At 31.3% G+C, this 12,922-nt stretch overlaps 1 protein-coding gene across 2 annotated transcripts in view; it reads left to right on the forward strand.

Annotated features, from left to right (window-relative positions):
* LOC145285993 (cadherin-87A-like) overlaps positions 1 to 12,922 on the forward strand; it is a 196,007-nt gene that overhangs the window by 60,713 nt on the left and 122,372 nt on the right. For both annotated transcript variants that reach the window (XM_080134583.1, XM_080134584.1), the window contains exons 10-14: positions 233 to 311; positions 3,289 to 3,401; positions 5,635 to 5,841; positions 7,863 to 8,018; positions 10,128 to 10,292. In XM_080134583.1, the coding sequence (XP_079990709.1) occupies positions 233 to 311; positions 3,289 to 3,401; positions 5,635 to 5,841; positions 7,863 to 8,018; positions 10,128 to 10,292 (720 nt within the window). The remainder of the gene's footprint in view (positions 1 to 232; positions 312 to 3,288; positions 3,402 to 5,634; positions 5,842 to 7,862; positions 8,019 to 10,127; positions 10,293 to 12,922) is intronic.

Here is a 12,922-nt window from a genome sequence, read left to right on the forward strand (position 1 = left end):
GCGAAAAACGGTTGAGTAGCTGAAACAATAATGTAACTAAACAGAAAAAACGGTGATAAAAAATAAAACGTATATATATATATATATATATATATGCGTGTGTGTGTGTGTGTGTGTGTATGTATGTGTGTGTATTAGAGAGATCCATAGTGATTTATTTTGAAGATCAACGATGAGGACAGATGACATATATGCCGTACCATGTAGTAAATTAATTTTATTTATTTTTCAGGGCTCTCCAATAACGACAGTGTCTGCTGTTGATGGAGATAAATTCTCACCTCGAACTCTGAGATATTCAATATACAATGGTATATATCTTTTTTATTTTTTTACAAATGATATCTCTGGTTGGGGAGGTTATTATTCTATTTTGTTTGGCTGTTTAAAGTATTTTCTAAATGTTATATTGAACGGTTAGTTAAAAATTCTCCGTCATTATAGCTCGGAAATTTTTTTTTAGGTCCAGCTGTAATTTTTAAGAAAAAAAAACAACCGTCTAGCTTTTTATAAAATGTTTGTTTGTGTTTTTGCCTGAAAATATCTTAATTAATAATTGCTCAGGAATATATATATATATATATATATATATATAATAGCATAGGTTCTCGGCGTTGCCCGGGTATTTGGAGGTGTATGTTGAGCAAAAAAAAAAGCGGTCATTTTTTTAAACTTTGACCCCTATTATGACCCCATAAAATTTACTGTTTGGGGATCAAGTTGAGTTATTAAGTTAGATCCATATCCATGGAAGGTATATATAAAATTTCAAGTTATTAGACCCAACATTGTTGGAGGAGTTTCGTAGAGTTCTCAAAGGTCAAATCGTTGAACTTTGACCCCTTAATCGCCACATTCCTGGCCGAAAACCGATCACATCGATTTTCCCAAATCTCAGTACCCTGTATATTAAATTTCGAGTCTGTAAACTTAACATTGACAGAATTATTGCGTAGGTAAATGTACACACACATACACACAGATACACAGACACACACAGATAGACACTTTAACTTATATATATATATATATATTATATTATATATGTGTGTGTGTGTATAAATATGCATATATATAATATATATCAAATATATATATATATATACTTTTAATGTCTTTTTGGAAATATTCTTAATTTCAATGTATACGTTTTCATTTATTTGCTTGAGACTGTTATGATAAAACTGAATTACCGTTAATTTTGAGTAAAGCTCAATGTATCTATTTTATAGGTGCAGAGCATGTATAGTACAAAACTTTGTTGAAATTCCAAGACTTACATATTTTTCTTAAAATATAACTCTTGTTTACTTCATCCGGTATCTCTTCATTAAAAAAATCCCGCAAGGTAGTAAACTATGTAAGATAATTAACAAAAACGCTGTTAAGCTAATCTTCTCGACATCTGCTAACTTAACAAAAACCATAATTGTTTCCAACAACAAGAAATTAAACAAATTTATTAAAATAGAGACAATACCGAAAATGAATCTAACAACAAAAAGAAAGAATATGCCGGGACCCTACTGCATGTCCACTGGAAGGGGGAACTATTTAACATTAAACACAGTATACAAATGTGAAGTTATAACAAGTAATTAAACTAAAGTATTTGGACGGAGCACCGGAACTTTCTTTAAAGGCAGATATCGTTATCACCTAACATCTTTTAAACAATACACTGAGATAACAATACACTGAGATAACAATAAAAGTAACGGTAATAACAACAGTGGAAACAACAAAAGAGATAATAACAAGAATAGAGGCAATCACAAATATGAAGATAGCAACAGAACCAATAACAATATCGAAAATAACAAGAAAAGAAGAAAAACTCAATCACATTGGCAATATGGGTTCAGGAATTAAAGAAAAATACAATTGAATATGAATTAAAATGGTTTATAGCAGGTAGAGTGAAAAATATAAACCAAGCAAATAAAAAAATGCAACCTTTACATGCCATATACTAATGTCCGAAGAAAAATTATTATCCACATGACAAGATTTAATTCACGGATGTCTGCACAGAAATCGATACTTAATTTCACGCATTAAACCAAACTAAAAAAAAACATAAACGAACACGTAAAGTGAATAACCTAAAAAAAAGGAGAACATCGACCATGTAAGAATAATGTTAACATAAATAGAAGAACAAAATGGAAAGTAAGAATACAATAAAAAAAACTGAATTATTATAAAAAGATGAATGAAAAATAAAGTAAAAATTAAATAAGAAAATGAACAAAAACCAAAACGTATAACATAGGTAACGGAAAAGATGTAAGGGAAGTAATTCTAATAATAAAAAATATATTCCATGAGAATGGCCTCCCTTTGAAACTAAGACCTGACTAATAAATAATAATTCGAAACCAAGCAACATGAATATTAGAATAAAGATGCGTATATGTAGCAATAAAAATTATGAAAAAATAGGAAAGAATAAATAACGGGAAATAATTGGAAATTAAGGCTGAAACAAAAATATGGAATATGAGAATAAGGTTTAAAACAAGAATTTTGGTTTGCATGTACCCAAAATGGCCGATCTGTAGCAAAGTAGGGATGCAATCCCTTTGCCCTAAACGAATCCACCAGGTTTATCATGTAAACAATAGTCTTTTTGTTGGTAATCTCGAATGGAATCACATCTGACGAGTTGGTCAAAAAGGAGATTTTTATGAAAACATAAAATCATAAAAATGCAATTCCATCAAACGAAACGGCAGTAATAAAAAGATCCAGGATTAAATACAGAAAAGTTATAAAAAAGAAAAAATGTAAGTCGTTGAATTTCAACAAAGTTTAGTACTATATATATATATATATATATATATATATATATATATATATATATATATATATATATGCTTTCATGAACTTTTATTATTCAATCTTATTGTATTTTCCCGCGACACCACAAACTGTTATTTTTGTTAAAAAACAAAATCCTTTATTTGTCATCGGCTATATTTGTAATCGGGTTGAATTATACGTGCTTGTTCAGTGGTTATGGATCAAGATGTACCGACGATTCTCTATAAGTTTATATTCTAGCCAAAACTTATGTACTGTTTATTTTCCGCAAATAATTTATTGGATTACACTGTAGTCCTGGCGTCAACGTTGGTACATTTTACATTGATGTATACACGTATCCAATTCTAGAGGTCAATAGATAATCTTTCCTTTAAATTCCAAAGGATGGTATTTTTAAAGATTACACTTCAATACACTTTTTGTAATGCATAATTATTTATGTATTTTATTTTCTTCCAGATACTTTAGGGTTGTTTCAGATTAATCCAGACTCTGGCCTCATTTCAATTGTCAAACGTATTGACAGAGAAGATTCACTCCTTGCTCTTGGTTACTCAGATATCTACTTAAAGGTATTTAACTTTAATCGTTTTTATAGCCTTCCATTACAGTACAGTTAATATGAGTTTCTGAATTTTTAAAATAAAAAATCGTTTATTTGCATTATTTGGATTTTTCGGACTATTGTTCACATCTTGAGTGTTACTTGCACAATTTCTCGGTCGATGTAACCTCCGACCACAAGGAACTGTTGCGCAGTGCATAGAGTAATTGAAATTCAGTTGTTAAAGTTACACTTTCTAAAGGGTGAAGGTTCAATCCTCAGTGTTGCAACCTAAAATACAAGTGCAAATACCTTAATACATACCCAGTATTAGCGGACTCAGAAGAGAAAATTCTATCGTCGTGGATTAAATAAAAGTTTTCGTTCGAAATTCTTTACAAATTCCTAGACAAACAGAAAGATTACTGAGTTCAACAAAAATATTCCCGAGTTTGACAAGATGGATCTGAAGAAGGCTGACGGTTACATCGATCGAAACTTTGTGCAAATAACACTAACTATGAGAACAGTGGTCGAAAAACTCAAACAATACGAATAATATGCATATTATCCGTCTTTGGAAATCTTTTGGTGTTTTCAATATATTTATTTGTGGGCAAGAAACTTAAATCTATTCACGCATGAAAAAAGGTCGACAACAAATTTATGCTAAGACATCCATACAAAAACGAAAGAAGTAAACAGTTACGGTTATGTACATAATTTTGAAAATTGCTCGACACAAGGCGTGAATCCTCTTGACGTAAGAAGCGTACAAGAACGAAATATGTCTATCGCAAAGACAAAGATTCATTTTGATTCTGGTCTTGAAAAGACAACGGCTGTAATTAGGAGGAATACAGTAATCACGAAGAGAATTCCACCACTTTACAGTTTTAGGGGTAAAAACTACTAGAATAAGAATCTTTATTGCGATTAGGTATCAAAACAGCGGAGACTATTAAAATAACGGGTCGAACGAGCTGGAACCAAAAAATCAGAAAATAGATCAGACAATTCTGAAGAACATCTGGCATTATAGTATTTACAAAAACGACTGACACTAGCTGTGTGTGTGTGTGCGAGAGAGAGAGAGAGAGAGAGAGAGAGAGAGAGAGAGAGAGGCTGTAGTGAACAAGAAAAAGTACGACCAATCAAATAACATTGTCATTAATTATAAAGACTGCTATTAGAGGGTCATGACTGTTGACACCAATATAATATCAAGTATTTCCCCTTAGTGAAGAATCGGTCACTTACGGGGTTAAAAATTGAAAGTGAAAAAAATAGTTTTGCAGATATTTGATGCTGATTATGTCCACAGATCAATATAAATATAATATGGCTACTTCGATTCTCTGAAAATTAAAATGCTTCGATGTCCAATTTAATGCCTAAATAGTAGTATATAAGGTATACATATATCCAAAACACAAAAAAGTCTATCGCAAGGATAGACAAACAATATACATTCATCAATTATTTTTTATAATATACTTCATCGAATATCTTTGTATTAGACGAAAACGCGGATAATCTTCCTAACATGCTTACTTAGTTGTTTCATATATGAAACATTTTGACAACAAAGAGAAAAGCCAAAGTATCAGTAATGAGAGTATCAACATTATAGCAGCATGAGAATAAAACCCTAGTTTAGATTATTTGAATGCCTAGAATTTGCCATATTCCTGCATACCCATCTTTATAGTTCTTTAATGTTTTGTTAGTTTATAAAAATAGGATGCATTAATTTTTGGACGAACCATGGTATAAGTTGTTGTTATCGGGAATTATTATTATGCATATCTTACAGAGATATGTGATTGATGGTTTTGTGTGATTGCTACTAGCGATTATTGGTTTCACTGTTCAAGTGCTATTGTAGATGTTTTATTTAGTTTACCGGGGAAAATGAGTAAAAGTTCGTAAATGTTCGTAAATAATTCAGGTAAGTGTTGTGTTATTTACACCTGTTAAAAAGAACCGTTTGTCTACAACTGTTTCGATACGTCCACGTCAATCGTTTCCTGTTAAAACTGTTGCATAAATGTTAAAACATACACACTAATGATACGACGTATATACATACACGCATTTACACATACACTCATATACAGATAAAATATAAAACCCAACTATTCAACATCGTCGTTATGGAACATATTCATATACACATACTACAGAATGAAAAGGCTTGATTGCAGTCATCTGTATGAGAAATTTAAATCATATTATCGACTAATTTTCTCTATTTGTAGGTCCAGGAAGTAATAAAGACAAACCCGTTTGAGCTAGGGAATTCCCCCTCAACTACAGCCACTACTACGATTCGTGTAAGCATTTTGGATATCAATGACAATATACCGACTTTCACCCAGCCGAGGTACATATCCACAATTCCTGAAAATATAGCCACTGACAGAGGAGTGCCAAATCTACTGATGACTGTCATCGACAAAGACGCGGTAAGTATAAGGCGATTCAAGGCAAAGACATCATTCCGCTTACCCAATAAATATCTATGATTTACTGCTCCTAGTAAATGAACAGAGAGCATTGATACATGAATCTGAATTAAATATTCAATTAGCCACTAATTATATGTACCTAAAACACGACTCCGAATAAACACTTATTTTAGTTAGTTAAACTATACAGAATTGATAATTCGAAGTAGAGTTCTTGTCCTGATTTAAAGTAAGATACGTTTTAATATTATGCTTTTATTTTGAAAGAAACTTGTGATAATTAAGATGCATTAATAAAACGTCGTTTCGGTATTAAAAGTTTAATATTCCCAAATTTTAATATTCCCAAATTGTTCGATAACGGAGTGGTAGAACGTGAACCATTGATCAATTTTCGTAACTCTCGCTTTTCGCTACCTTTTTTTTTTACTCCTCAAATTTCATGAGATCACGGACAACGGTCATAGAATTGCTGATTTAAATTGATCAAACGTATAGAAAAAATAGATGCTTTGAGTATTTTCTTTGTTATTTCCCTTATTGCCATGTGTCAAATTAGTGTACTGGCAACAATTTTACCTGGAATGAGGTTATCCATCTGACAAGTTTAAGCACCCTTAATTTGAAAAAAAAGCCTGCTCAGAAGATTGTTATATTTACTGTTCTAATATCTGCTCGCCTTAAGCGGTGAATGCCAAGTAGACTATCGCTGTTATTTGTAATAGGAACGAATTATTTTTATTTTTTAACGCTGGTTTGATTTTCCTCACTTTCCGGATTTCTATTACATCTTTCTGTGATGGAAAGGACTTAAATACGCGAAGTATAAAAATAGTAAAAATGAAGCAACTAGATCTGAAAGAAAGAAAAATGGTCAATATCTATACGCTTACAATTAGTGGAAAAATCACCATTAATTTGAGATGATTTTGAGTATAAAAAAATCTTTATCGATGGCCAACTATTAATACAATTACGTTGGGATGAAAAAACCATTACGAAAACACGTCGTTAATATCTTTGGATATAACATGTTCCACCGAATAATATGATTAGAAAACAGAAAATATATATTATATAGAAAAATATATACAACAAATAAAGGTATAAACATATATAAATGCTGGACACACTTCAGCTTTTTTCAAGTCTGGTTGGTTAATATTTAATGAACACTGTATATTGCATCATAAAATGAATGATGCTTTATAAATGTTTGAACATTACATCATACATTATGTATATCTTACAGAGATATGTGATTGATGGAGGCCGAAACAATTTATGCAAATAAAATATGTTTTTAAATGCATTTACGAAAATATGTTCCCTATATTTGTTTATGTTGACATAATATTCCAATATTATATTACAGCTCTATTTTTGCACTCTTATAAAAGCATTTGCGTTATAATATTGATATTTAATATAATATTATATATATATGTATATATATATATATATATATATATCTATTACTTAGACTTCATTCGTTAATTTGTAAATTAGAATACATCTTTTACGATATTATTCCTTTGTAACTACAACATAAGTCTCTTTACTTGTACATTATTATTATTATTAATAATAATAATAATAATAATAATAATAATAATAATAATAATAATAATCAACATTAATTTTATTTTTGGTAGATGTAAAAGGTATTATCCTGTTCTCTAATTAATCCAGGTCGTGTTCGTCATGTTTCGGGACAAATACGCTTATTTCAAGTGACGTGCCGAATAATAATAATAATAAAATCCTATATCTGGAATAGTCACCGAGACATGAAATATTGAAAAGTGGTGAATCAACGAGAAAAAAGCCCGAGTAAAACACATAGATAGCTAAGAGTGAGATAAATAACGTGTTCAATGAAATCTATATGATAATTAATTACAAAAAAGCGAAACGAGTTTTGTCTTCTTAAAATATACCTTAATGCCAGAAGTAAACGATATACTGTTTTTTTTTTCGAAGTTACGATTTTTCTTCTGTTATTTTCGTTTTCACAGGGCACAAACGCAAACTTCGTTTTTGAAATCGAAAAATACTTCGATCGATTTTATATTCATCCAGCATCTGGAGAGGGTATTTCGACAAATGCAATTCGGATAAAGAATAGCAGTCTCATTGACTATGAAAAAGGCCCTAAAATATACGAATTTAAGGTAAGTTGAGATTTCAAACATCTATAATTAGATGAACTTAGTCATCGTTGTCCAAGATGCATTAAAGCCGTTCTATTTTTAATTCTTGTGTGTTTGCACATTATTTACCGTTATATTATTAACTTCTGTTATATTCTTCAACTAGCAGGGCACCCGGCATTGCCCAGTCGTAAAATATGCTTACATATGATATTTTTCTTAATGTAGATTCGTATCTATTATTATATTATATTGGACCCAATATATAGCAATGATTCAAAGATTTTGAAAAAAATTACTTGTGCGCTACAAGCGCGAACCAAAACTAAAATGACTGATACATTTTTTGTTACTAACCAGAGTGCCCACTCCTGGGGAACTGCTTTCCATTAAAAACTGGTTTCAATTAAAAACCGGCTTTGTGTCTATCTCTGCCTTCGCGAGGAGGCAAGTAAATAATGAAAACTAATTTATTTACAACTTTTTTTTTGCAAAAAATCAAGTCAGGTAATTTAGTTATATAGTACAGTTTACATCTGTTTAATATAGCCGCCTTTAGCCTCAATACCGCTTCGATACGGATCCGGAACTGGGAGCATACCTTTTCCACAACCGCCATCGAGAGCTCGGTTAATCGGGATTATCAGGCTAACTTTTGTGTTGCGGGAGGTCATGTGCCTGATGTAGTAACAGATGAAGTAGTTAAGCGGGTTAAGGTATGAGAAGAGGGGACAGTGAGAGAAGAGTACAAAGTCGTAGCACTCCTTCTGAAACCAAGCATGGGTCTCTTTTGACTTGTGGGTCGATACCAGTTCCAGTTGCCACACCGAAGGTTTGCCAGCGGTCACTTGCTTGCATCAGGGGATTCCTACACTCTTCAGTACACCTCTGGTGTGGACTTCATATAGAATATAGGAATTAGTTGGTTATAACTTTTGCGTTGTTGTCATCCTCACTTGAAATCACAGCAAAACCATTACTGTGCCCGGAAACTTCATTAAACTGTGCCCTCAAGCGACGAACCGTCCGAGTTTGCATTGTGAAAGTGCTGGTAATAGTTCTATTTTCCTTATTTTGATCGGTAGAAAGAAGGAGTTGTACAACAGCTCATCTCCGATCTCGCTCGTTGAATATTGTGCCACTTTCAGACATTATAGAAGTCTCATATCGTTTTGCGATTTGTACACGACTGGTCACCTAGTAGATGGTCTGCAACTAAAAAGAAAACTGGCTTTAATCGAACAGAAATGGAATTATGTCATCTTTTTCAAGGCGACAATTTTATCGTTCCATCCTGTATATATATATATATATTCATACTTAGATTTTTAATCGACTTTTTTATAGTTTTAAATTTCCATCACTCGATACAATTTATTGTATATTTAACTTTCCGCATATTTACTTTCAATTTTTCGCTCCTACCCAGTTTTATTCAGAGGATTCGCAGTCGAATCGAAAGCGCTCGTTATAACTATTGAAGTTTCATTAATATTTTCGATTTTGATATGAAATCTTATAGGAAAAATACAAAAAAATAAAATAAGAACCATAAAGCAAAGCATCTTCGTTTATTAATGTCTCCATTTTATTGGAGCTAAAAGCTACTGGATGATATACATTAGTGAGATTTACGGAGAGGCAGTTTAATAATTAAAAAATATTATGACAATGTTCGAAAATAATTTAAATATACAACATACTAGTTACTTATGAAGACGGCTTTCATATAAAAGGATGTATTGACATTGGATATGAAAAGTACTGTGTAGTAGGCGGCTGGGAAACAGACCCGTGGTAATATGTTATAGAGATTTGAAGTTTGTCAAAGGCAAATAAAATTCTGATTAATCTTATGGGGAGTAACTTTTCTTTTCAGCTTAGTCAAGCACATTCTACAATCAAGTAGAAGATTACCAACATCTCTTCTGTTGGAAAGCGAACGTAATTAACATAGCAGGTCATTGACAACTAAACTGTAAAGTAGAGCGTGTACATTGTCAGGGAAAAAGTGTACTCTACGCGGTTTCTCCCAAGATGTGGCAACACTACTCCATTTTAAGAAGTGTCTCATGTATTATACATTTTCATGCAAAATAATGTTTTTTTTTCTTCTTCTGACTTTTATAGGTGATTGCTCGTGAAACTAACACAACTAAGAAATATTCCAGCTCTGCCTCGTGTACTATCTACGTCACAGATGTAAATGATAATGCACCCATATCACAGAAACCATATTACGAGGCTAAAATTAACGAAGACGCACCTGCTGGAACACCAGTGACGACAATACAAGTAAGGTTATACTTAAATAAAATATATTGTAAACTGCGTATTATTTGTATTAGTTTTATAACCTTACTCATTTGACATCTTTTTCTCACAACGTTTCCACCTGTTACCTTTTACCTTCATGACGACCTCAAGAATCTTAACATCCAACTCCAAAATCTTTATATCGAACTCGAAAATATATAAGAAATTGTGCACTGAACCCTTTTTAAATCACGTAGATAGAGTATTCCTGTCCCGTAAGTAATGACCCGTCTAAATATTAAATACGTAATTTTTATATCATTCCTTGTTAGTATGGCATGAAGTGGAAATTAAATTTTCAACTTCCATGAGACTGTAACTAACAACTTGACAAAATTTGTCTAGTCGTTAAATCTTTATTATAATAAAAATAAGGGAACAATAATGAAAAGAAGCAGTTACGTAAGATAAAATGGACGGCTATATGCAAATACGCTGCCGTGAGCAAAATGACGTCACGTTAAAAAACAAGAATATAAAACGTTCGAGAAAACGATTACGTTCAAGACGTGAGTGACTTCACAGGGGTAATAATGAGGAAATAAATGTCGTTGTACAACACCCACACACACACAACTTTTCTATTCTTCGTCTATATTGCAGCTGAGCCTACAACGTGTCAGTTCCATTTTTACATTACCGTTATATATATATATATATATATTTATATATATATATATATATATATGTAAGTAATGCTGTTGAGGAAAAAAACAAAAACAAGTTGAAGAGTCTGATACTAAGCGTTGTTTAGGTGGCGATGAAGTTCACTTATGTTTTTCTTCCTTAAAAGAGGTCGACATAGGAAAATAATTTTCTCAGTGTTTTGGAATTATATTATTGATCGGTTGCCAACTTCGATATTACTCTCAATTGATACATTTAGAGAAACGGCTGTGTACGTAGATCTAATATTGTTTTTTTGTCGAATACATTTCAGAATGAATCACATGCCATTAATTTCACATGATATATTTTTCTTAAAAAATACTAGACTTATTCGCGGTGGGCATCAATCAACAGAAAAAATATTTCAATTTTAATTTTTAGTATTCATAACAATATGATGTAAAAATATTTAGTACATTTTTATAGTAAAACTAGCAGAGAGATACGACGTTGCCCGGAATTGAATGATGATCAACGAATATTTCACACTTCTATATTTTTATGGCAATCAAAATCCGTGAAATCGCCCGGGACGAAGCTTCACATGGCCCCATGCAGTAACTTAGCCCAAAATATGTTATTCTACATTGTACTGTAGAGAACTTACTGTTTCTTTTATAAAATTATTTTATAGAAACTTATTTCCAGTTATCGAAAAAAAAAACATTAATAAATTTATGTGGTGGGGCTGAACCTGAAGACCATGTCATGCAAAAAAACAAAACAAAAAAAAAAACAAACAAAAAACAAAAACAAAGCAATACAACAAGAAACGTACATTTTTAAGTCTTATAACATTTTTTGCAGTTAATGAAAAATAATTAGGAAATATACCCGTGGAGTTTGAACCTAAAGACAACGTCATGCAAAAAAAAAAAAAAAAAAACCTGCTATCAATTTACTCAGAGTAGAATGTCCACGGCCCGCAGTTCTGTCATTTTTGCTAAGGGACAATATGAAAAAATCGCTTCATGGATGATAGATGAATAAAAATAACGGTTTTGTTTATCGATACTCGGTAATTATCGGGAGTATTCTGAGACAAAACTGTTTTGTCGTTTCTGAGTATATAAGGAATGAACTCAAACACCAGCACAGACGAAGTTGCATTTATATAATTGTAGAGAAGAGATTTTATAAAAAAAATTCAATGACGGTAAATATTATTAAACACAAGTGTTTAATTATGACGAATGTACGATCAAATTTATTATTTCATGGACTTTTTATGTATTTAAGAATAATTATGTATTTCTCTCTCTCTCTCTCTCTCTCTCTCTCTATATATATATATATATATATATATGTGTGTGTGTGTGTGTGCGTGTGTGTGTATGTGTGTGTGTATACATGTTCAATTTTAATAGATGTTTACGATATAATTAAATATTTCTATGTTAACGGAAAGTCTATGCATTTTTGTAAGCTCTGTTGGTTATGTGACTATGAAAGTAAAAAAATGTTAAGAAGCTAGATATATAAACGCATTAATAATGGTAGCTTTACTATTTAAAAAATTGAATGGGGAGTTGTTTGTACTAATACGTTAGGCACACACAAAATTCTAGATATGTACACCCTATATTTTGGCCGTTTAAATGATACAAAAATGGCCCGTTAAAAACAAATAAATATATAGTTACTGGTATTTAACTTTCTATTGTATAATTGAACGCGTTTAGAAGTTAAAACAAACATTTACTGAGTTGAATCTTGAAAGTCCTATTATTATAATAACCAAACTAACACACACGCATATATATATATATATATATATATATATATATATATATATATATACATCATTCAAACACGGTAGTGTTTGTATATATTTGGTAAAGTGTTAGCGTTACTCATTAAGATCATATTTAAAGCTTCACCGTTCACTCATTTTGCGACCAAAATTTATACAATTTTACAGTTCATATGTCACTTTCTCA

This window comes from Euprymna scolopes, chromosome 10, assembly GCF_053919585.1.
Source record: "Euprymna scolopes isolate OS-2025 chromosome 10, ASM5391958v1, whole genome shotgun sequence".
NCBI lineage: Eukaryota > Metazoa > Mollusca > Cephalopoda > Sepiida > Sepiolidae > Euprymna > Euprymna scolopes.